The sequence below is a fragment of the Colletotrichum jinshuiense genome, chromosome 3 (genome assembly GCF_051148585.1).
Source record: "Colletotrichum jinshuiense chromosome 3, complete sequence".
Lineage (NCBI taxonomy): Eukaryota > Fungi > Ascomycota > Sordariomycetes > Glomerellales > Glomerellaceae > Colletotrichum > Colletotrichum jinshuiense.
In genome coordinates this window covers 4,783,070-4,802,434 of record NC_139310.1, presented here as the reverse complement: position 1 = coordinate 4,802,434, position 19,365 = coordinate 4,783,070, and the positions used below count along the sequence as shown (strand labels likewise).

At 51.8% G+C, this 19,365-nt stretch overlaps 6 protein-coding genes across 6 annotated transcripts; 3 read left to right on the top strand and 3 right to left on the bottom strand.

Moving 5' to 3' along the window:
* Positions 1–674: 674 nt before the first annotated feature.
* EsH8_III_001259 (uncharacterized protein) lies at positions 675–8,790 on the top strand (the record flags this gene model as incomplete). The annotated part of the gene is made up of 7 exons (XM_083262984.1): positions 675–3,291; positions 3,339–3,733; positions 3,785–4,253; positions 4,311–7,757; positions 7,807–7,964; positions 8,015–8,701; positions 8,758–8,790. The coding sequence occupies 7 exons, from the start codon at positions 675–677 to the stop codon at positions 8,788–8,790; spliced, it is 7,806 nt and encodes a 2,601-aa protein (XP_083123471.1).
* Positions 8,791–9,144: 354 nt separating this feature from the next.
* EsH8_III_001258 (NADH:ubiquinone oxidoreductase subunit NDUFA3) lies at positions 9,145–9,446 on the bottom strand (the record flags this gene model as incomplete). The annotated part of the gene is made up of 2 exons (XM_083262983.1): positions 9,145–9,191; positions 9,254–9,446. 2 exons carry the CDS (start codon positions 9,444–9,446, stop codon positions 9,145–9,147), a joined length of 240 nt encoding a protein of 79 aa, XP_083123470.1.
* Positions 9,447–9,922: 476 nt separating this feature from the next.
* Positions 9,923–11,482, top strand: EsH8_III_001257 (dolichyl-diphosphooligosaccharide-protein glycotransferase; the record flags this gene model as incomplete). Its single annotated transcript, XM_083262982.1, has 4 exons — positions 9,923–10,064; positions 10,128–10,238; positions 10,297–11,000; positions 11,057–11,482. The coding sequence occupies 4 exons, from the start codon at positions 9,923–9,925 to the stop codon at positions 11,480–11,482; spliced, it is 1,383 nt and encodes a 460-aa protein (XP_083123469.1).
* Positions 11,483–13,291: 1,809 nt separating this feature from the next.
* Positions 13,292–15,357, top strand: EsH8_III_001256 (Rec8 like protein-domain-containing protein; the record flags this gene model as incomplete). The annotated part of the gene is made up of 2 exons (XM_083262981.1): positions 13,292–13,557; positions 13,614–15,357. 2 exons carry the CDS (start codon positions 13,292–13,294, stop codon positions 15,355–15,357), a joined length of 2,010 nt encoding a protein of 669 aa, XP_083123468.1.
* A 470-nt stretch (positions 15,358–15,827) lies between these two features.
* Positions 15,828–17,655, bottom strand: EsH8_III_001255 (GTPase-activating protein MRS6; the record flags this gene model as incomplete). The annotated part of the gene is made up of 3 exons (XM_083262980.1): positions 15,828–16,168; positions 16,360–17,468; positions 17,582–17,655. The coding sequence occupies 3 exons, from the start codon at positions 17,653–17,655 to the stop codon at positions 15,828–15,830; spliced, it is 1,524 nt and encodes a 507-aa protein (XP_083123467.1).
* Positions 17,656–18,386: 731 nt separating this feature from the next.
* On the bottom strand, positions 18,387–19,000 carry EsH8_III_001254 (uncharacterized protein; the record flags this gene model as incomplete). The annotated part of the gene is made up of 2 exons (XM_083262979.1): positions 18,387–18,616; positions 18,826–19,000. The coding sequence occupies 2 exons, from the start codon at positions 18,998–19,000 to the stop codon at positions 18,387–18,389; spliced, it is 405 nt and encodes a 134-aa protein (XP_083123466.1).
* Between the last annotated feature and the right edge of the window lie 365 nt (positions 19,001–19,365).

Here is a 19,365-nt window from a genome sequence, read left to right as displayed (position 1 = left end):
GTGCAAGAAACCGTAATTGTGGCAACCAAACACGTGATGACCCGGCCATGATGCTTCGAACAACGCTTCTCCATGCAGTGTGAGATGTTCCATGAATAGTATGCGGGAAACGTATCACCACCGTCTCTGCTCTATGCGAGGACGGGGGACGTGGACCTGCTTCGGTGGAGCTGTACCTCAATGGGCTGCAATCCTTCGGCGGGCACGTACAAAGTACATTGTGCACCACTAGCACCGCCACAATACATACCCCACTCCTTCCAGCAGGGTCCGCACGTCAGACCTGCTCTTTGGCGACAAGGCGGCCACTGAGAGTGGTTCAAGCCACACTTCATCACCCAAGGCTGACACTTCCAGCTCCAGCTCCGTCTCCGTCTTCGCGATAACGCGTAGCTGCCTTGCTGGAAATTGGAGCTCTGCGAGCGTATTATCTTTTACTAGCATTTCTGACCTATCGCCTCTTGGACATCAAATCCGAAAAGGTTGCCCTTTGCCTTCCTTGGCCGAAACCCTCGATACCCGTTCCTGCCCGAGCTTCGAGCTGCCGTTACATCCCACGCCGCATCCCACTTTCGATGCTGACCAGTTTCGACCGCTGCCTGGACCCTCGATGGGTGCTGGGACTGAAGGTTGTGGAATGAAGGAATCGTCGAACTAGCCAGTAAAAAACAATTATGTCGACCCTACAGGTATCGAGGCGATACCGCTCCTCGACCTCAGCGTCGTCCCGATCATCCAGCGCTGCCACCTCCAAAGCTACCGAAATCTTGCGCGGCCTCCTCGACACCCTCGCTGCCAGCACACAACGGCGCACTAACGATGGCTATCCCGAGTTTCCCGTGCTTTCCAAGAGTCTGCGCCAAATACGACAGCATATTGCTGCGACTGAGCCCCCGAGCCCGCCCCAAGATGACTTCAGGCATCTGCGCGGCTTTCACAACCTCCTCGACGTGTTACGATCCTACTCCGGCTTTTACAACCCGCAACGCCGGACTACAGACGAAAAGGAGGGCTTATTCGGATTGTTAGAAGCCGTGCTGGACGTATTCGCTGCGGCTTTCTTGGACCATCCTGGAAACAAGCGCTACTTCCGACACCGAGTTGAAGGCGGTGGATGGGAGGCCCTCGAGCAGACCATCGCGAGTGTTGGACTCGGCGGAAGTGACTCTGATTTGTGGACCAACTGCCAGATGTTTGGAAAGCTTCTGGCCTTCTCCCTTGGCGACAAGAAAGTGGACACTCTGTGCCAATCGATCGCTTCAAGCCCAGAGAAAAAGGACACGGCTGCCAAGATAACCCCAGAGAAAGCCCTCGAACATGATGCGCCCCAAGCAGAAAAAACGACGACCATGAATTCGATAGATATTGGCCAGGATGTCCGCGACACCGTTCAGAAGAAGGCCATCTTTAGGAACCCCGAAATATTGCGGGCTGTTGTGGGCTTTTGGGAGTCTATACCGAGAGCGCAGGACATGCCGGCCAACCCCTGCTCAATGATAGTCCTCGAGATCATGTCGAGTGTGGTGTCAATCTCAATGTTCAACCTCGCGGCACTACATGCCACCGGGGTTTTGTCACGCTTTCTTCGCGTGCTCTTCGACCCCGTTCCGAGACTCGACCAAGCTGAAAAGGACAAACTACTCATCATGTGCAAGAAACTCATGTACCTAGGAGTCAATCAGCCCGCGGATACTCAGTTTTTACTGGCAAACGCCTTACCAGAGGCATCGGAGTTTTGCTTGGAGATGACGTCGACGTACAGCGGCCCCCCTTTCTTCCAATTCGACCTCTCGTTACACGGCCATTCATCCATTGAGCTGCCAACCCTAGGCCGGTCTTTCCCTCCCAACTCATCTCCGGGATACACCTTCACGGCATGGATTCGTGTGGATCGATTCGATCCCAATTCTCACACGACCATCTTCGGCGTCTTTGACGCCACCCAGACATGCTTCCTTTTGATGTATCTTGAAAGGGACACCCACAACTTCATCCTGCAGACTTCAGTCACATCCAGCAGGCCCAGTGTCAGGTTCAAAGGCATGTCATTCAAAGACAAGCAATGGTATCACATTGCCCTTGTTCACAGACGACCGAAGACAATGACTGCTAGCAAGGCCTCTTTGTATGTCAATGGCGAGTTTGTGGAACAAATAAAGTGCGCTTATCCCTCTTCGCCTCCTTTCACAAATGGCAGCACCGAAAGCTTCGCATCTTTTGCTTCCACCAATGCGAAGCCACAGCCTGTTCAAGCATTTCTGGGAACGCCAAGGGATCTGTCGAGCCAGCTTGGCGCAGGTCTAGTATTTTCAAAATGGTCTTTGGCCTCCGCACACCTCTTCGAGGATGTGCTTAGCGACGACTTTCTCGCTGTTCACTACGGCCTCTCCCCAAAATATCAAGGCAACTTCCAAGATAGTCTGGGCGGCTTTCAAACCTATGAAGCGTCTGCCAGTCTAGGCTTGAGGAATGAGGTCTTCCACCCTGGCAGGGACGAGAGCTCCGACATTATACGAGCCATCAGAGACAAGGCTGGCACCTTGCTACCAGAACACAAGGTTCTTCTCAGCATACTCCCCGCAGGTGTCTTTCGGGAAGACGGTGTTTATCAAGATACCCAGCTGTACAGAGCCTTGCCCCGTTCTGCAGCGACAAACCTCATTCAAATGACACATAGAAGCGGCTCGGCAATTGCAATCAATGTTGCGCTGCCATGCCTTCTGGATGCATTGGCAAGAACCCAAGGAGTGGCCGTTTTGACCGGTAATCCGGTGGTAGCGATTCCCTCCTACTTCGACGACAACTTCTGGCGTCTCGCTGGCTTTACTCCTTTGGCTCTTAAAATCGTCGAAAGGGCAACTACTGTGGAAGAAACTGTCCGCGCTGTCGAGATGACATTCCTTTGCATCAGGAAGAGTTGGAGAAATAGCGAAGCCATGGAGCGCGATAACGGTTATGCCATTCTCGGCATGCTATTAAGAGCAAAACTAGGCTACACAGTCAATGTCGGTGCTGATAACGCCAACTTGCGACTGCCCATTACAAATGAAGAACGAGACAGACTGAGCTTCCAACTTCTCAGCCTTGTCCTCGAATTTGTGGGATACAACCATCTCGAACCTCTGGAATCCTTCATTGTGAATCCTTTGGCATACCGTATTCTCCTTATCGACTTTGATACCTGGAGGCGGTCCGCTTCCATCACCCAGGAGCTCTATTACAAGCAGTTTGTAACATTCTCAGTGAAGAGCAAATATCATCAATTCAACAGCAGGCGGTTAATGCGCATGAGTATGTCCTTCCCCGCAAAGAATACTGATATTTGCTGACTGTGGCAGGAATCGTCAAACGATTGCTTGATGCAATGAAAGCAGAATTGATCTCGGAAGAAGTGCTACCGCACTTTATGAACGCCTTAGAGCACCTTGTGAAGTGTAACTACACGGCAGAAGTACATAGGTCCCTTGCTTTGTTCATTACATATGCCTACCATTCACCCGCGGCCTCTCTGGTACGATCCCCGAGACCGATCTCTGCCGTTGCTCGATCCCCTGTCTCCGGGTTTGCAAGGCGAGCCACCTTCGACACCAACAGCACCTCGAATACGTCGTCCTCCCGGTTCCTGACGAAAAAACAACTCGGTGCCAAGATTTTGGGAATGTACTCGACTCTTCTCTGCGAAAAAGGAAATTTAGCCAATATCCGCAAGTTTGCGAGGACGGTGACAAACAAGGTGAGACCACCGTTTGACGAAAATCAATTATTCTTATTGAGTATGGACCAGTGGTTGCTGTATCTCCTGGCCAACGACGATCCCGAAACCGTGGTATATGGAAGCAAGATTCTGGCCAGACTGCTGATCACACACGGTTCTGCGTATACGTCCAAATTCTCCGGCAAGACAGGCGGTTTCACAATCATGGCCCATCGACTGAAGCGCTGGTGGCATGTCCCTTCGCTATGGCCGATTTGCCTCAGTATTCTTTTTGGCTTTGATGTGGCGACGATTGATATAGAACGCAACTTTGAGTTCTCCAACTTGCTGGAGACATTTGGCAAGGCCCGAGTGCTCTATCCGGATTGCCTCCAAGTGCTGACCTCGATGCTACAACATGGTCTAAAGGACGTCATGAGGCACCAAGAGGATCCAAACTCGCCCCAAAAGCCACAGAACTTACACGCAAGCGGGTTTGAGGGGCTGGAAACACGACCAAGGGCCAAGTCAATGGAAACTAGAGGCCTTGATTCGAGAGGTAAGTCCTGGCCATCTTGTGCGGGAATAGCTAATCTAACTTTGAATGCACTTGCAGAAAACACACCGCGCAATAGCGAAATGATATCAAGTCATGCACCCATGCTTCTTACTATCATTCGATTTCTATCAGACTTGCATTCTCGCTCCGCAGACTTTAGAGACTTCGCATTGACGTCCGAGTACGTGAGGTACATCCTGTGGGCCTGCTACCCCATCATCGTCAGCACCGACGCCGTCACCCCCGACATTGAGCTCAACTCCCGAGACTCCGCCCTCACATTCGAAGGGGGAGACGTGATGATTCGCCCGCTTGCTGGTTCTCAGCCTGGACCTATCGTTCGAACCACAAGCACTGATGCGGTGGCTGCATTAGCAGGAAACCCCCGCGGCACTCCTCTCCGGAAAGCGTCTGGGTTTGTCTTGCTCACGAACCAAACATCCCCTCAGGCTCCAAGTCCAGCACGGTTCGCTCCAGTAATGTCACCAAAGAAAAAGGTGGCGTCACAGCAGTCAAGCAGCGCCACGCTGGACAGACTGGTTGAGTTGGTTATTGATGTCTTCATCGACCAAGTGTTCACCCGGAAAGAGTTCCCAGGCTTTGGCCTGTTCTTGAAAGTCCCACCTGGGTTCCAAGAGCATCAAGCTTACTTTGAATCATTTGTCCTCAAAAAGACACTGCAGCGCCTTGGGAATCATGTTCAACCAAATTTGAAGGTATTGTCCGAGCCGAAGGTCCTCACCAACATGGGCAGACTCACTGCACATGTTACTGATACCATCTTCGAAGGATGGTTCATCAACGGCACGGAACCAATGCTGGAATTCGCCGGTATGCTGCTTGAGTACCTTCAGCGGCCTGAGGTTTCCACTCTTAAAAGCGTCCGTCTATGTAGTCAGGCGGTGACAACAATTCGTCAATGCTTTCTCAAGCTGCTATTATTGCGGTTTTCTGAGCTGGATGATACGGAGACACCCGATTCCAGTGCGAAGGAATTCATGAGCAAAATCCTTTATTGGCAAGCTCCTATTCTAGGTTGCCTCTCCAACGAGGAGGAGTTTATGAAGCTTTTCTGGTACCAACTATATACGAAACTCGTCGACCAACGAATGCCCATCAGATTCGCTGCGGCTACCATTATGCGCATCATGCTCGTACAGAAGCCTGACGAGGCCAAGGTACTATTCCGACAGTGCGTGGCGACGGATCAACAACAGTTGACAAAAGACTTTGCTGTTAAGCTCACCGAAGTTGATGACGAGGCTTTCATCGAATGGGTAGACCAACATCGTGCTTCACTAGATGCATTTTTCTTTGGTGGCATCTCTAAAATTTGGGAGGAGTTTGTTGTTGTAGAAAATCAGCGGACTGTTGATTCGGCTAAGTTCCGGTTGGCAAAACGCAGAGACCGGTTAAAGTCATGGCAAACAGAGGCTTTCACTGTGGACAATGTCCTCCTTCGGCACGACATGGCCAATGGGGCTTGGATGAAAAGCATCTTCACAAGCGAACACTTCAAACACCAGCGTCTTACCCAGGACCAACAAGATGACATGGCCTTCCTCGCTGCAGCTTTCGTTAAGATGGATAACGACTTGCGACGACCTGGGGCTGTCTTCAGCGAGCAGGCGCAGCTCAAGTGGAAGCTTGACCGTACGGAAGGACGGAACAGAATGCGCCTGAGGCTTCTACCGGACTACTCCAAGAAGCATGTTGAATACCAGCCGAAGCGAAGAGCAGGAGAACCTACGACCCCATCTGCCCTTAAGGTGAACACCACTATGGTTCCGGCTCAAATTGCGCCATCACCTATCAAGTCAGCTACGCCGGCCTCATCACGCATGCAGTCAGTTCCGAGCCTCGACGGCGGTGCAGAAAATTCCGACACTCCAGCAGATCCGGAGCACGAAGAGGACGCAAACGAGTCTGGCGTCGGCGCTGAAGAAGACTTTGAGCTTGTAGATGACCCCAACGAAGCCAACGAAGGTGACGATGGCTTCGAGGACAAAAATCGTAAAGTCATGAGGCGACTTGAAACAGGGGACCAGGTCCAAGCCGTTTACAACATCTCCCGTATCGTCGGACTCGAGGGCTGTGAGGGTATTCTGATTATCGGCAAGGAGGCCTTGTATATCATGGACAATGTGTTCCAGTGCGCGTCTGGCGAGATCGTCAATGCATGGCAAGCCCCCCCAGAGGAACGAGATCCCTTCTCAGAAATCATTACCGATGCCAAGACAACAGAGCAACGCCAGAGCTCCAGTCGCAGCGAACAAGAGTCGCGAAGCTGGAGGTGGCACGACGTGATAAGTATCTCAAAACGACGGTTCCTATTCAGAGATGTCGCGATTGAGGTGTTCTTCACAGATGGGCGCAGCTATTTACTGACATCTATCAATCCGGCCTTGAGAGACGAGGTCTTTGGCAAATTGATGAACAAAGCTCCGCACACCAATGCAGCTAGCTCCCTGCCTAACCCAGAGGACGCCTGGCGTCTTGATGCACTCAAGGTTTCCGAAGAGATGCCCCAAGGCTTCGGCTCGAAGTTTGGGAGCATCTTTAATTCGTCGCCATGGAATCCCGCCATGAAGAAGTGGCAAAAGGGTGAGATGTCCAACTTCCACTACCTTATGCTTGTCAACACGATGGCCGGGCGGACGTTCAATGATCTCACTCAGTACCCTGTCTTCCCATGGGTTCTGGCAGACTACACAAGCGAGGAGCTGAATCTGAGTGACCCGGCAACCTTTCGAGATCTATCGAAGCCAATGGGCGCTCAGACAGCTGGCCGTGTATCGGGCTTCAGGGAGTCATACGAAGCTTTGGCTGAGATTGGAGAAACTCCTTTCCACTACGGAACTCACTACTCTTCCGCCATGATTGTGTCTTCGTATCTTATTCGCCTACCTCCCTTCGTCCAATCCTACATACTCCTTCAGGGCGGGTCCTTCGACCATGCGGACCGTCTGTTCCAGTCCATCCCTCATGCCTGGAAGTCTGCTTCTTGCGATAACAAGGCTGATGTCAGAGAGCTGATTCCAGAATTCTTTTGCTTGCCAGAATTCTTGACCAACATCAACCAATATAACTTTGGCAACCGTGAAAGCACCGGGACGAGAGTAAATAACGTTGTCCTGCCTCCCTGGGCCAAGGGCGACCCCAAAATTTTCATCGCTAAGCATCGCGAGGCGCTTGAGAGTCCCTACGTCAGTCAGCACCTACACAGCTGGATTGACCTTGTGTTTGGTTACAAGCAGAGAGGGGATGCAGCAGTGGACAATCTCAACGTTTTCCATCATCTTTCCTATCGAGGAGCGACGGACTTGGACAACATCAGTGATCCGCAAGAGAGACGAATCACTGCTGGCGTCATCCATAACTTTGGTCAAACACCTCACCAAGTGTTTACGAGATCCCATCCAGCCCGCGAGCATGCATCGTGTCCAATTCGGCGACTTGACACCTCCGTCTATGCTCTTACCAGGCTTTCTCATCCCTTGCTCGGTAAGTTGTCTCGTCCCAACGGTCTCTCCATACTAATACCCCAAAACAGAATCCCACGAAAGGGTAGCGTCTTTGATCTATTCCCCCAAGATTGACCGCCTTATTTGCGCCTCACCCTTCCGCCTCAACGTTGCTCCTTATGACAAGTTCTTTGAATGGGGATACGCAGACAATAGTGTCCGTTTCTTCTTCAGCGACAACCGCAAGGTAAGGATGCCGATACATTATTTTGAGTGATCTTTACTAAGAACCAATAGCCTGCTGGTCTTTTTGAGAATCTTCACATTGGACAGTTGTCTTGCGCCATCTTTGCCGACTCAAAGACACTGATCACAGCTGGAGAAGACTGCGTCATATCCGTGTACGCAGTACAAACCGCTCCTGGAAAGGTCGTTGACCTCCTTCCACGCTCGTCGCTCTTCGGCCACCGTGCCCCTGTGACAGGCATTGCGGTTTCCAAGTCCTTCAGCACGTTTGTGTCAGTGTCAACCGACGGCCAGGCCTTCCTTTGGGATCTCAATCGTCTAGAGTTTATCCGCAAGTTGCCTCTCTCGCGGCCTGTCGAATGCGCCCGCATCAACGATGTCTCTGGCGAGATCATGCTAGGATCCGGCCCAAACGTGGTCCTTTATACCATCAACGGGACCGTCCTCCTTGACCAGAATGTCTGTGCTGAGCCCGACGACTACGTTCACTCATGTGCCTTTTACGAGGGCGCAGGTAACGAGTGGCTTGAGAATTATCTCGTCTTCACCGGCCACAAGAGAGGCCGTGTGAACGTATGGAAGAAGTGCGTTAAAAACGGCAAATGGACGTTGGAGCTGCTTCGGCGACTGGATCATGTGGATCCGCGCTCAGAAGTGGGAGCCAACTATGAAGCCAGCATCACTTGCATTGCGCCGATGCCGCAGTGCGTCTACACTGGCGATGACGACGGGCGAGTGGTAAGTTTTTCTGTAACCAGAGCGCCAGCTGGGCAGCTACTAATGCAGTTGTTTAGTACGAGTGGAACCTTGTTCAACGGGACAGATAGAGTCTACCCAGCATTAAAAACTTGGGAGGTGGCGGTCGCATCCGAGCGAGTTTGTAAGGGGAGCATAGCGGATTTCTACCAGGCTAGCATAGAATTGGCGTCTTCGTTCTTGATAACCCTTGAAGATACGGTATTGGAGAACCTTGAGCATGCCACAATTGGATCGGCAGCGCTTTGCATGATGAGTAGTGTACAACGTGAGCCTTGTATTCGGTCTTCCCTGTGGAAACCAGCCGTGAGCTACATTTCCGACTCAGCAGCTCGCCAAGAGCCCACTCCTCCCTACTTGCTGTCTAAAGCCCAAACGCCATCATATGTACAAAGTTTCGCTATCGCCTTTGGGATCTCGTTTGTTCATTCATCGTCGTAGCCGGTCAGCTGCTTCCTGGGACCTGCGGGGACTGCACAATTGGCGTTAGCTACCATACGTTGCACTCCTAGTACCATAAAGAATTCGACTCACCAGGGTATGTGACGGGAATGGGAGGTGCGTTGTAATCGCCGAGGGCGTTTCTGACGGGAGGGACGAGTGCCAGCTGGACGGGGCCAAGGGCGCCGAGAACGACGGACCAGAAGTATGCGGGCTTCTCGCGGGATGCCCAGCGGCAGTATCGAATGGGCCCAGCCCAGAATCGGGGAGAGGCGGCGGTGGACATTTTTGGTACTGCGATTGGATCAATTAGACAAAAGGACTCTGTAATTTGCGTGTTTTTAGGTGTGCCTACTCAATTGACCGTAAAGTGCGTCGTCAAACGATTGATGCGATAGCTGGCGGACGTTTCCATGATGCCGAAGCTCAGAATGGAGTCGCGGGCGAGAGCCGCAAGATCGGATAAACCTCGTCGGATTAATATGCCCCACAGCGCTCCGGCCCCTGCAACCAGACCTCAGTAACAACCTCGCAGCTCCTGCCCACCTGCCGGGGATTCTCCGAGCTTGGCAACGGCTACGTATCCCCAAGCTTCAAGACACATGCACCGGATCCCAAAAGTGCAGTAAGCTCTCTCGCGCAGCGCTACGCAACGCACCCCAGCTGTGCGCCAACTTTCACATTCCCACCCACCACCCCCACGAAATTTTGATTTTTCGTTGAACAGACCGCAGGCTTCCTTACGCCTGTGAATTGTCAATCATGCGGTCTCTTCTTTCGCTTTGTCTGCTCTTTCTGGCTGCCGCTGTGCACGCTGTAAGCGTCACCGGCGGACGGCTCCTGGCGATCCTGGACGATGTCGCTGAGAAGGAGGGCTACTCCAAGTTTCTGGGAGATCTGGAAAGTATGTGATGGCCCATAGGGAAGCTTGTAAGGGGAAACAATAACTGACCAATTGACTTCATAGGCCGGGGATTCACCATCACATACGAGACACCCAAGAGCGATTCTCTGCAGCTCTTCAAGCTCGGCGAGCGGGTATACGACCACGTCTTACTCTTCCCCTCCAAGATCAAGGGTATGCAACGCTTTCTACAGCTCTAGATGCCTCGTAAATTTGCTTACAAGGCATGCAGGCCTCGGTCCCAACTTGACGCCCAACATCCTCGTCCAATTCATCAATGCCAAGGGCAACATCCTGCTGTCCCTCTCCTCTTCCTCGACTGTTCCCACTTCCATCGTGAGCCTTCTGGCTGAGCTCGACATCGCCCTCCCCGCCGATCGCACCGGCCTCGTCGTCGATCACTTCAACTACGACACCGTCAGCGCTGCTGAGAAGCACGATGTCCTCGCCATCCCCGCCCCGACGACCTTGCGCCCCGGCTTGAAGAACTTCTTCCACCAGGACGGTGAGGTCATTGCCTTCCCCAACGGCATCGGCCACGTCCTCGGCTCCGGCCAGCTCCTCACCCCGATCCTGCGCGCACCCAAGACAGCCTACAGCTACAACCCCAAGGAGCAAGCCGAGGTTGTCGATGCCAACGATCTCTTCGCCGCCGGTGAGCAGCTTGGTCTGATCTCGGCCTTTCAGGCTCGCAACAGTGCTCGCTTCACTGTTGTTGGTTCTGCTGAGCTTCTCAGCGACAAGTGGTTCGATGCGAAGATCAAGCCCTCTGGTACGGCCAAGGAGGTTAAGACGTGGAACCGAGAGTTCGCCAAGAGAGTTGCTGGCTGGACTTTCCACGAGATCGGTGTCCTGAGGGTCAACAACATTGAGCACCATCTGAACGAAGCTGCCAACGAGACGAACCCCGAGATCTACCGGGTCAAGAACGAAGTCGTAAGTGAAACTAGTGTCTGATCAATGTGAGAGGGGATTTTGCTGACTCCTGACAGACCTACACCATCTCCCTTTCCGAGTACTCCTGGGACAAGTGGACTCCCTTCACTGTTCCCAACAACGACGACCTCCAGCTCGAGTTCAGCATGCTTTCTCCCTTCCAGCGCCTCAAGCTTGATTCGAAGGCTAGCACCGCCGACGCATCCACTTACGCCGTCTCCTTCATCCTGCCTGACCAGCATGGTATCTTCAACTTCAAGGTCAACTACAAGCGCCCATACCTGACCAACGTCGACGAGAAGAACACCGTCTCCGTCCGCCACATGGCACACGACGAGTGGCCTCGCTCGTACGTTATCTCGGGTGCTTGGCCTTGGCTCAGCGGCATCGCTGCCACCGTTACTGGCTTCGTCTTGTTTTCGGCCGTGTGGATGTACAGCGCGCCTACGGGTGCTGCGACTGCGACCAAGAAGACGCAGTAAGCGAAACCATTTTGGGGGAGAAATATCGAACGCAGATACATAGAGGTGTGGAGACTGCGACACTTATGAACTCGGATAGAGAAAGAGCAAACGGCATCTGGATTTCTCTGGGGTCTAGGGCTTGTAACTGTAGTGTACATCTGGCATAGGATGCCCCGTTAGGTCGAGATCAAAAGCTTAGGTATCAATGACTTTTTACGTTTAGTGACCATTAAGTGTTTCCGTTGGTGTGCTTGCTTCCGCTAAGGACCTTAAAAATCGACTGTCGTGGATTAAGGTAGTCTTGGTCATGGGCGAGTCGGCTCTCTCGGACCACCTAAATACCTCGTCGTGGTCGGATTGATATTCATATATGTCATGGCTGCTCCGAGAATCCCGGTGTATATAGGCCGTAGTCCATATCACGAGGAGATGATTGACATAAGCCCTTTACCGGTCCAGCAAGTCACTGCAAAGGCCAAAGCTGTAGCGAGGTATTCCTCGCCCATTTCCAAGATCTTGTCTGGCTGCCTCCGCCCCAACTTGACCCAGAAACGCCTGGTCATGAAGCCATCATCCACATCTCGGCAGAGTATTTCTGCAAGGAAATATTCTTTTTTATTATTAAAAAAAAACCCCTGCATAAGAAGGAGCACAAGAAAGCATGAGACAAAAGCCGAGACTTATGCTTGATTTCAGACAACGTCGATCTAGTTGATGCTAGTGAATGTCGCGATGATGGAGAGGGCAAATCAACAACCCCCATACACCGGGAGATAACAATCAAGAAGAAACGAGACGATAATGTTGGTCTTTGATGTCTGTCACATAGTCAAGTTGGGTCGACTGCATGGCCAGTGCCGTCAACCAGCCCCTTTCACACCTTCTGCGCCGGCCACTGATCTGTGGGAGGACAAATTCCACAGTGCATTTATATTCCTGCTCTTTCTGTCCCTCTTTTTCTCTTCTTTCCTTCTCTTTTCTTTTAGAACAATTTTAATGAAGTTACTCGAGTAGTTTCACTTTGCCCAGATATAGAGCAAGTGCCGAGTTACGTTTTCTAGTCGTATTTAGGAAATCATGTATTTGTATTGTCTCATTGCTCAATATTTGCCGCATGGTATTTGGCCTAGGGCAGAAGTATGACTATGCAGTCAAAAAGAATAAATTCCCATTCAAAGGCTCGCACACTTCGTTGCCTCGCTACGTATCGCAACAAAAATAATTTGCATTAGTACTGTACTTCAGCGAAATCAACAATATTTGAGGGATGGCAAAAGCTGGACTTTCTTCGTATTCGACCAACAGAAGGGTATCCAGACAACTGTCATGCTCGAAAGTGGGCATGTCTTTCAGATATCACGTGTTTGTAATGGAAAACACTGCCTTGACATTTTTTGACAGTTACATACGGAAAATCCGTGCGAGGAAAGCACGAGGAGGTATAGAATCCCGGAGTGGTAGGCACCTTCCTCTCCCAGCTCCAGGACGCAACTTGGACGGATAACTCCTTTCCTCTCCACCTCACTCCTACCATTTCTGACTCAACACCGCCTACCTCATCAAGATATTCTGATTCTGCTCGGAGACTGGAGTCAACAAGAAATTAACAATACGGCCAGTTCGGCTTTGACCTTGTGTGTAGAATTCACCATGTTCTACAGCCACGAGAGTTCGTCGCCCCTTTCACATCGTAGGATGCCTTTCGACGCGTGTCTAACCATCAGCCAGTTCTCACCAGTCACCAATACGGCGTTGCGACCATTTGGTAAGCCAAACCTCGTGTATAAAGCAGACAGAATAGTTCTGATTATCTCCAGGGTCATCGCGATGATCGGCCCTCGTGGTGGTACGCGTAAGGTCACTAGGAAGGCCATCGAAGACGTCAACATTCGCAAGGCTTGCGAAAAGATTATAGAGCCTAGTGCGCCCATCTCCCTCCGCTTGCAAAGCAATCTCCTCTACGGCGTCTCGCGTGTCTTCTCGTCGCAATGCAACTACATGCTCACCGATACCGAGAAGGTCCAGGCGATGATGAAAACCTTCTACAGACTCATCGCCAATAACCAGACAGATCCCAACGCCGGTAGAGTCAGGTAAACATATTGCTATACTACTTCACTGGGTTGACACACTTTCTGATGCTTGGTAGACGCGACCAAATAACCTTGGGTGATGACCCGAGCTTCGTTCCTTCAAGCATCATGCCCCATTTCACCATCAACGACGATGGCAGTCCCTGCTTCGTCACCGGAAATCACCACTCTTTGGGCTCTGGCAAGAACAAGTCACAATCTCAACTCAGTCCCTTCCCTGGTTCTGTTGAATTATTGCCGGGCGACCGGTCTAACCTATTCATCGGGCTTGATATTTCTCAATCCCCCGACGTTCCTGGTTACCGACTTCCCTCTCCTTTCAGACACTCCTCGTCTGTGCAAAATACACTCCTTCCTCAGACCCACGACAACATGGATATCAATATGAATACGAACCTGTTCGGGGCTCTGGATGATTTCGACAATTTTGGCGGCGTGGAGCTGGTCATAGATGAGAATGGCGCGGTCATTCTTGACGAGGACGAGCTTCAATTACCGGTTCTTGGAGGGTTAGATCTTGCAGAAGCCGAAGTTCCAGGGCAACCAGAGTATAACCAGAACAAGCAACCAGTCGTCCACGGCCCCGAGGGCGATGTTCCCATGCTGGGCAGTGATCCTTTACTTTTATTCGACGATGATGCTTCCCACCTCCCGAAGTCGGCCGATCAAATACAAAGCAACCAGGCAGCCGCTCCTTCCAGAAAGCGTCGTCGTCGAGGCTTCAACCTAGATGATGAAAGCACCACACTCTCCCGTTCAGTTCTCAAGTCATGGCAGGAGCAATACGTCGACAATGCAGAAACAGCCACCAAGAGGCGTAAGCCAACCACTGCAGCCCAGGCAAGAAACAACGCATACTTCTTCATCCTTGGACAGGGAATTGGTGGTGCGGGATGCCACAGGGGGGTCTCTGGAGTCAACTATCCGCTAGCCCGGTTCTTCTCCAGGGATGCTCTTCGCGATCTTGTCTTTGGTCTGCCCTGCGAAGAAGGTCAAGATGCGCCGACGCCTTCCCCCAAAGGCCGCAGACGACGAGCAGCTGACGCATTTGACGAAGCTGGCAACGAGGGTGACGATCGCAACGTGCGAGTCAGAGTTTACGAGACGCCGCAGCAGGGCCGTTCAATGGACGAAGAGGCTGACTTTGCCATGATGCTTGGGGACGAGTCGATGCCTGAGATGGGAATGGAGGCTGCTGAACCTATGGACGAGCACATGTCGTCCTCCTTAATGCCCTGGAACCGGACTCCGTCCATCGGCAGAGGCTCTTCAGTCATCGGCCACAGTGCTCAACGTCACGAGCAGGGTAGCCGCCAGAAGTCTGCTAGTGTGAGAGGAAGCAGCATTCCTCCATTCGAGCCCCTTAACGATCTGCAGAGAAAAGACCTGGGTGAAATCCACTCTGACATGATCGAATCACATATTCTAGGACCCGAGGGACTTCAATCGGCGGGCTTCGTCGCTGATGCTCAAGAAGAAGATGAGAACGAGTCTGAATGGACGCGATCAAACCTCGAGAGCGCTAGCAGAGAGTTTCTACTATGGACCGAGGAGGAGGCGAAGACGATCGGCCAAGTTAAAGAAGGAGACCGCAACGAGAACCGTCGATGGGTCGACTTTGACAGCCTTGTTGAGCCCACGAAGCAGAACCATGTCGTCGCAGCTCAGGCGTTTTACCACATTCTCTCACTCGCAACAAAGAATGCCATCTCAGTCGAGCAGGAGGTCGAGGAAATGCAAGCTTTCGGCTCGATTCGTATTGGTGTCGACATGAAGGCGCATCTCAACAAAGTGGAGTGAGTGAAGAAGCGATGCATTTATCAGACATCTTTTTTCTCCCGCGTTGAGGCGTACGATTTTTATGACGCGACTTTGCCTGCATATGGAGGTGAACACAGACGGGTGTTGTTTGCTTTGAAGCATTGAATTGCGGCCGGTTTTTTTCTGCGTCTGGTTTAACATTACTTTGCGATGCGTCTGGTTTCCATGCATCAAACGTACATCACCATGTTCAATTGGTGGAACTGGGCGGTTGTTTCTCAATCATTAATCAGAGACCATGGGCAACTTGCGAAAACTGGGTGGGTGAATGGTCGATATGGGGACAGGAATTTGCTATCTGACAAGGTATGGGATTGCATAGAGACTTGCTAGGCTTCACACATATTAGCTAGATTCACATTCAAATGACATGATTTCGAACAAGTATGTGCCATCAAAGTCATCATCTTCATTACTTCGTACACTGCAGTCAAAGCTATCGGACACATCTACTCGTAAATCTCATCCTCTTCACCAACGCCTTCCCGATCCTCAAACTTCATGTATTGCATGTCGGGATCGTCCGCAACAGGACCCACGACTTTCGTCCAGGCCTCTCTGACTGGCTCCAGTGCAGTGTCACTGAATGCGAGATCCAGAGGCAGGCTTGGGAGGACGTCGGAAGCATCAACAGGAACTGAAGCTGCCACATGAGATTGCTGGTAAGCGACTTTGTAGATCGCCTGCGGCTGGTTTTCACACCCGCCAACGACTGACAGTAGAGACGCCAAAGCCTTTTCCAAGGCTTCACCCGAGGTGGGTGTCTTTGGTGTGACGAAGTAAAGGACACCTAGAGCAATGACCGAGTCAGTGATGTAAAATATGACGAGGTTTGCTTCGAAAAGGTGTAACATAAGGTGTACATCAGTTTGTCAGGAATTGTCGTCAAAGCAAGGCTCAGACAATGTAGATAAGAATTTTTACTGAAATCATCATGTACAGAGGAAAAAAGAAAGGAGGTAACGCAAAAGGGTAACGTACTCTGCCCAGATGGACATTCGCCCGTCTCGCTCGAGTGAGCAAAGACGTAGATGGGTGACGGCGAGACAATGTCCTTAATAGAACCGGCTGGGAATGCAATAACAGCCACAGCAGGCGTAGGTGCTCCTTCCACAACTGTCTTGAAAAGTGAAGACAGCGGCGAGTTGACAACAGCAGTCAGTCTGCTCACGCGCTGGGCATCAGAGGCAACCTCTTCAGCACCGCGGATCAACGCCCGGGATTTCACCGTGACGTCGCTGGTTAAGTCAACCTCAAACCGTGCGCCATCTTCCTGCGCATCAATCGGGCGCGTGGCTTTCACACCCGTGCCCAGCATATAGACTGCGCCGCCGACAGCACATGCACGGCAGCCGACTTGAGCGATCTCAGAAAGACCGCCCCATTTGGGGTATACGGCGGCGAAACCGGGCCCAAAGGCTCCCATGGACGACAAGTGTCTGTGAATAGACGCTAGGCCGTCCTTTGTTGTAATCTTCCCATCCAGACTCAACGTCAGGGTAACAACATAGGTTTGTAGCGCAGCGTCGAGCTTGAAATCGGACGCCAGGAACTCCGACAGAGGCTTGTCGGCGTGCGGAGTCCATATGCTCTGTTGTTCCTCCGAGTTGTAATCCAAGACGAACTTGAGGAACTTCATCAGAGACCGCTTCGCCCTTGCGGGGATGGCGGTCGTAGAGAAAACGGCCTCGCGGGTGGAAGGAATGGGCACGATGCTCGGCTTTTCATCCTCGGAACCGCTTGCTGATGGCGTGTAGATAAAGAAGGACCCGACGGCGAGAAACTCGATTTGCCGATAGGCACGCGAGGACACGAGCTGTCTGACGAGCTCCGAACGGGTGTGAACGATCTGCGGCGCGAGGGCAAGAGAATATGCTCTTGGGAAAGAGAGCGAAGGACCGCGCCCTGTTTCTACCTCAAGCTTGCTCACTGTCGCCGAGGAGAAGACGCGCGCAGAGGCGGCATCGTCGGCAGCTGCGTGGGCAGCTGCCCACTCCTCGATTTCCTGCAGGCTGAAGGCTGCTTCGGAACCGCCATAATATTCGTTGGGGTCGAGGTGCAGGATTTGTTTTCCTGACCGAGAGAGGGCTCTTTATGGTCGGACAAGGCTGCGTCAGCCCGATCGACGCTTCTGGGAAAACGAATGCCAAGCGACGACGCGCAAAAAGAGGAAGAAAATGAGGGAAGAGAGGCAGGAGCTTACAAGGCTAGCAGCGATTGCTGCAGGCCAGTGCCGTGGAGTATGACATCCCACGTCTGCTCGGCCAGCGATTCCATGGTGTAGGAAGGAGAAACCGGAGAGAAGCAAGAAGAAAATTTGCGAAAGTTGTGAGGTTGGAGAAAAGTGCAGATGACGATGGAGACGTGGTGGAGAAAACGGAGGCTCAGGTGTGCGAGCATTCGATCGGCACTGTTACTCAGCACTGTGCCTGCTTCGCCTAAAATTTCGGCTCCGTGAGATCGCGCCAATTTTTTCTCTTTTTCCTTCTTCACCATCCGTCCGGTAACCCAGCTGCGAATCGCATTCAGTAGATTCGCAGCTTATGAGGGCCTTTCATTAGGCTTCCTCGGCGCCGGGCGGTAGATTGAATTACATTCCCTAGTATCTACTGCCTTGGAATACCGCCTGAAAAGGTAGCTCGAATTGTGGAATACATATCGTCACCGCGAAGACATGCTTGTCTGTTTGCACATGTGGCCGATTCGCTTGGGCAACAGATTTCTGTTTGCCATTTTTCCGACCAAGTGAAGCAATTTCAATAGCCTACCAGTTTATCCTAGCCGGTTGTTGGTAGACATACCGAAACGTCTTGTCATAATTTGGTATGGGCAATGTCCTTGACCTTCCGACGTCTATCACAGCCATCCCTCAAGCCTTCAGCGATGATCAGCTAGGCAGCTGATGCTGATACCTCCTGCGCAAAGCCATCTTGCATTTGGATAACATACTGCCCATAAGCCATTGTGATATCATTGTCGTATCTCATCATCGTGTCGCAGAAGGACCATCAGTTTTCGCCGGCGATGTTCTTGGCATTATCCTTGGTCGTCTCGGCTTCAACGTCCGCAGCAAGGGCTACATGCTTGCCAAAGGTACATCCCTCACTGATACCCTTCTCTGTATTGCAGCAGCTCAAGATACGCATGAGGTTGGCGTCTGCTTTGAAGCGATCATGTGCCTTCTCCTCGAACTCGAACCAGATGTAGCTGTCCTCCTCACACTCGATCAACCATTCGCCTGTTGCAACGAATTACGTTAGCATTGATTTCCAAAGCTTACAAAATGTTAGCGATAGAGGTGATTTGGCCAACCTGGATGATAACAGCACGACTTGCTCGAATTCTCCTTCTCATCGTACGCCTTTTCACATAATTTGCATATCTTAACAGTACGCTTCACCGTCTTGGACGCCTGGTTTGAGTCCTGGGACGCCTCAGACGACGCACGCGTAGAGATGCGGCTGCTGCGACGCTTGAGGTCGACCTTGGCCTTCTTTGCATCGAGATAGTTGATGACGCTTTCGACATGGTTGCGGGTGGTCGCATGAGCGCAGACGGCAACGAGAATCTGAAGAAGCTCCTCTCTCGAAGCCTCCGCAAGTCGGGCCTTAATGTCTGCCATGGCTTGATGTTGATGGTGTAATTTTTTTTCCTATCCAGGAGTTGGCGAGGTCGAAAGCTTTGCCTTGCTGTGCAACTTCCCAGAAAAGGTGGTGTAAAAGGTGTGACCTCAAGATATTCTATGAGGAGTCGTCGGCAAGACGAAAGAGGTTAATAAGTGTTGATGCGCCCATGTAGGTACGCGCCCGCCTTTTCACAGCTTCCGCACCACCTACGGCTAGTGAATAGAAGCCGGCGGGTCATCAAAGCCGACGAGAGCAAGCCGTTTGTCGTCCGGTAGTTGGAGTACAATCAGGGAATCCGGAAAAAAAGAGAAGAAAATAGTCCTTTCCCCAAACATGGTTTTATTTCTCCTCCTTTGGTGGG